Source organism: Austrofundulus limnaeus, unplaced genomic scaffold (assembly GCF_001266775.1).
Source record: "Austrofundulus limnaeus strain Quisiro unplaced genomic scaffold, Austrofundulus_limnaeus-1.0 Scaffold405, whole genome shotgun sequence".
Classification (NCBI taxonomy): Eukaryota; Metazoa; Chordata; class Actinopteri; order Cyprinodontiformes; family Rivulidae; genus Austrofundulus; species Austrofundulus limnaeus.
The window spans coordinates 396523-398184 of NW_013952807.1; the positions used below are offsets into that span (position 1 = coordinate 396523).

General features: G+C 36.6%; 1 protein-coding gene across 1 annotated transcript in view; it reads right to left on the reverse strand.

The window, feature by feature from the left end:
* Positions 1-1662, reverse strand: part of fam20a (FAM20A golgi associated secretory pathway pseudokinase) — a gene marked incomplete at its 5' end in the record, with an annotated part of 17884 nt that overhangs the window by 2792 nt on the left and 13430 nt on the right. The window contains 3 exon segments of the mRNA XM_014024040.1: positions 279-360; positions 440-549; positions 773-953. Of these exon segments, the coding sequence (XP_013879494.1) occupies positions 279-360; positions 440-549; positions 773-953 (373 nt within the window).

Below are 1662 nucleotides of genomic sequence, written 5' to 3' on the forward strand. Positions count from 1 at the left end.
TTTATGGACAAGTTTCAAACTAAGATTATTTTATAAAGAGATATGCATTTTTTGGTCAAATATCTTAATACTTTGCTAACAGGCAAAAACTTTACTGCCCATTTCTTTGCCTTTTGTGGGGGATAATCTGTATTTCTTTAAACTAAAGAAGCTTAGTAAGTTTTCTACAACAGGTAAGATACTAACTGTTCATAACTTACACTTGAGCCGAGCTGAACTCATCATTCAAAGAACCAAAACAATAAATCCCTTTTTTATTAATAAACTGGATGTCTCACCCTCTGGCATTGTCCAGGTGGAGAAGAAATCCTTCATCTCCAAATTTGGTGAAAATTTCATAATGGTGTCTGTCCATRTTACCTGTTCRAACAAATGAAGAGCATTTCATTAAYAAATGCTCAGATTTAATGCAACAATGTGATATATTGACATGAAATACCTATTAGAAAATCAAAGATGGACATGTCTATGATGTTGAGCAGCCTGCTGCCTGAGTTATATGGAGGCATTTGCTTTACTGAGTCACAGAAGAAAGGATTCACTTCCCACCTATGAAGAAAACAAAAGAGACAAAAAGGATTTGTYGAAACGATCACGGTGGATCATAAATGAGTCTAATTAAAATGTGTCATCTTGTCAGAAAGCAGCCTTTTAAATGGATCGTTTACTTAAAACCCAAATTGGATAAAAGTTTTTTCCCTTCTGAGGAYAACAGGAACAACATTCCAGTCGTATGGGAAACTCTTCCGGCGTGCAGGTGTTGAACTCTTACTCCTGGTGTCCGTTGAAGGTGTAGGAGCGTGTCCAGGGGTTGGGGATGGAGAGGCGGGGAGCGATGCTGAGGCCCGGCAGGTAGGCGGAGAGCGAKCCCTCCAGCATGTCCGGGCTCCCACACACGGCATATTCTGTCTTACACACATAAAGGCACTTGGCGAAGAAACACGTGTTGTTTGCTGTTTGGAGATAAGAGTAAAATAAATAAATAAATAAAATGAACATGCTTAAATGAGATTGCAACCAAAGTTACACATATTTTGAAATCCACACTCACAAAGAAAGCTGCAAAGTTACTGGCCCTTAATGTGGTATGCTCTTGCCAAGAATAAAAAAACATAKTGAATATTTATACTTTTAAGACTATATGCTTATTTATTGTCCTGAAGTTCTTTTAAAGCACAGACGGGATGAAATTAAGAGTTTTGTCAAACTACACAAATATGCGACTGCTAATAACTTTGTGAATTGCTCTGATTCATTTATTATGCACTACAACTTGTCAAAGATTSTGCAGAATTTCAAAACGTGAAGTCATTTAATCAGACTTTCCTTCATGGATAAATGCACGCAAGTGTCTGAAATAATGATTTTTGAGTTTCCCTTATTTGTTTGATGGTGTTTAATGAAAAGATGCAGTGTTGTTTTTTTCACTTGATAGAAAAATGTCAACATCTAGAAATAGCAATAATGATAACATGAGGTGTATTTTTTATTTTCCACCAAGAGCAAAATCCTTGAGGCTGAAAATATGTCCATTAAACATGAATGTCTTGTTTTCTTTATGGCTCTAAATCAGTTAATGAGTCTCTGCTTCTTCCTTCACTACAACCCCTGGCAAAAAGTATGGAATCACCAGTCTTGGATGAGCACTCATTCAGACATTTC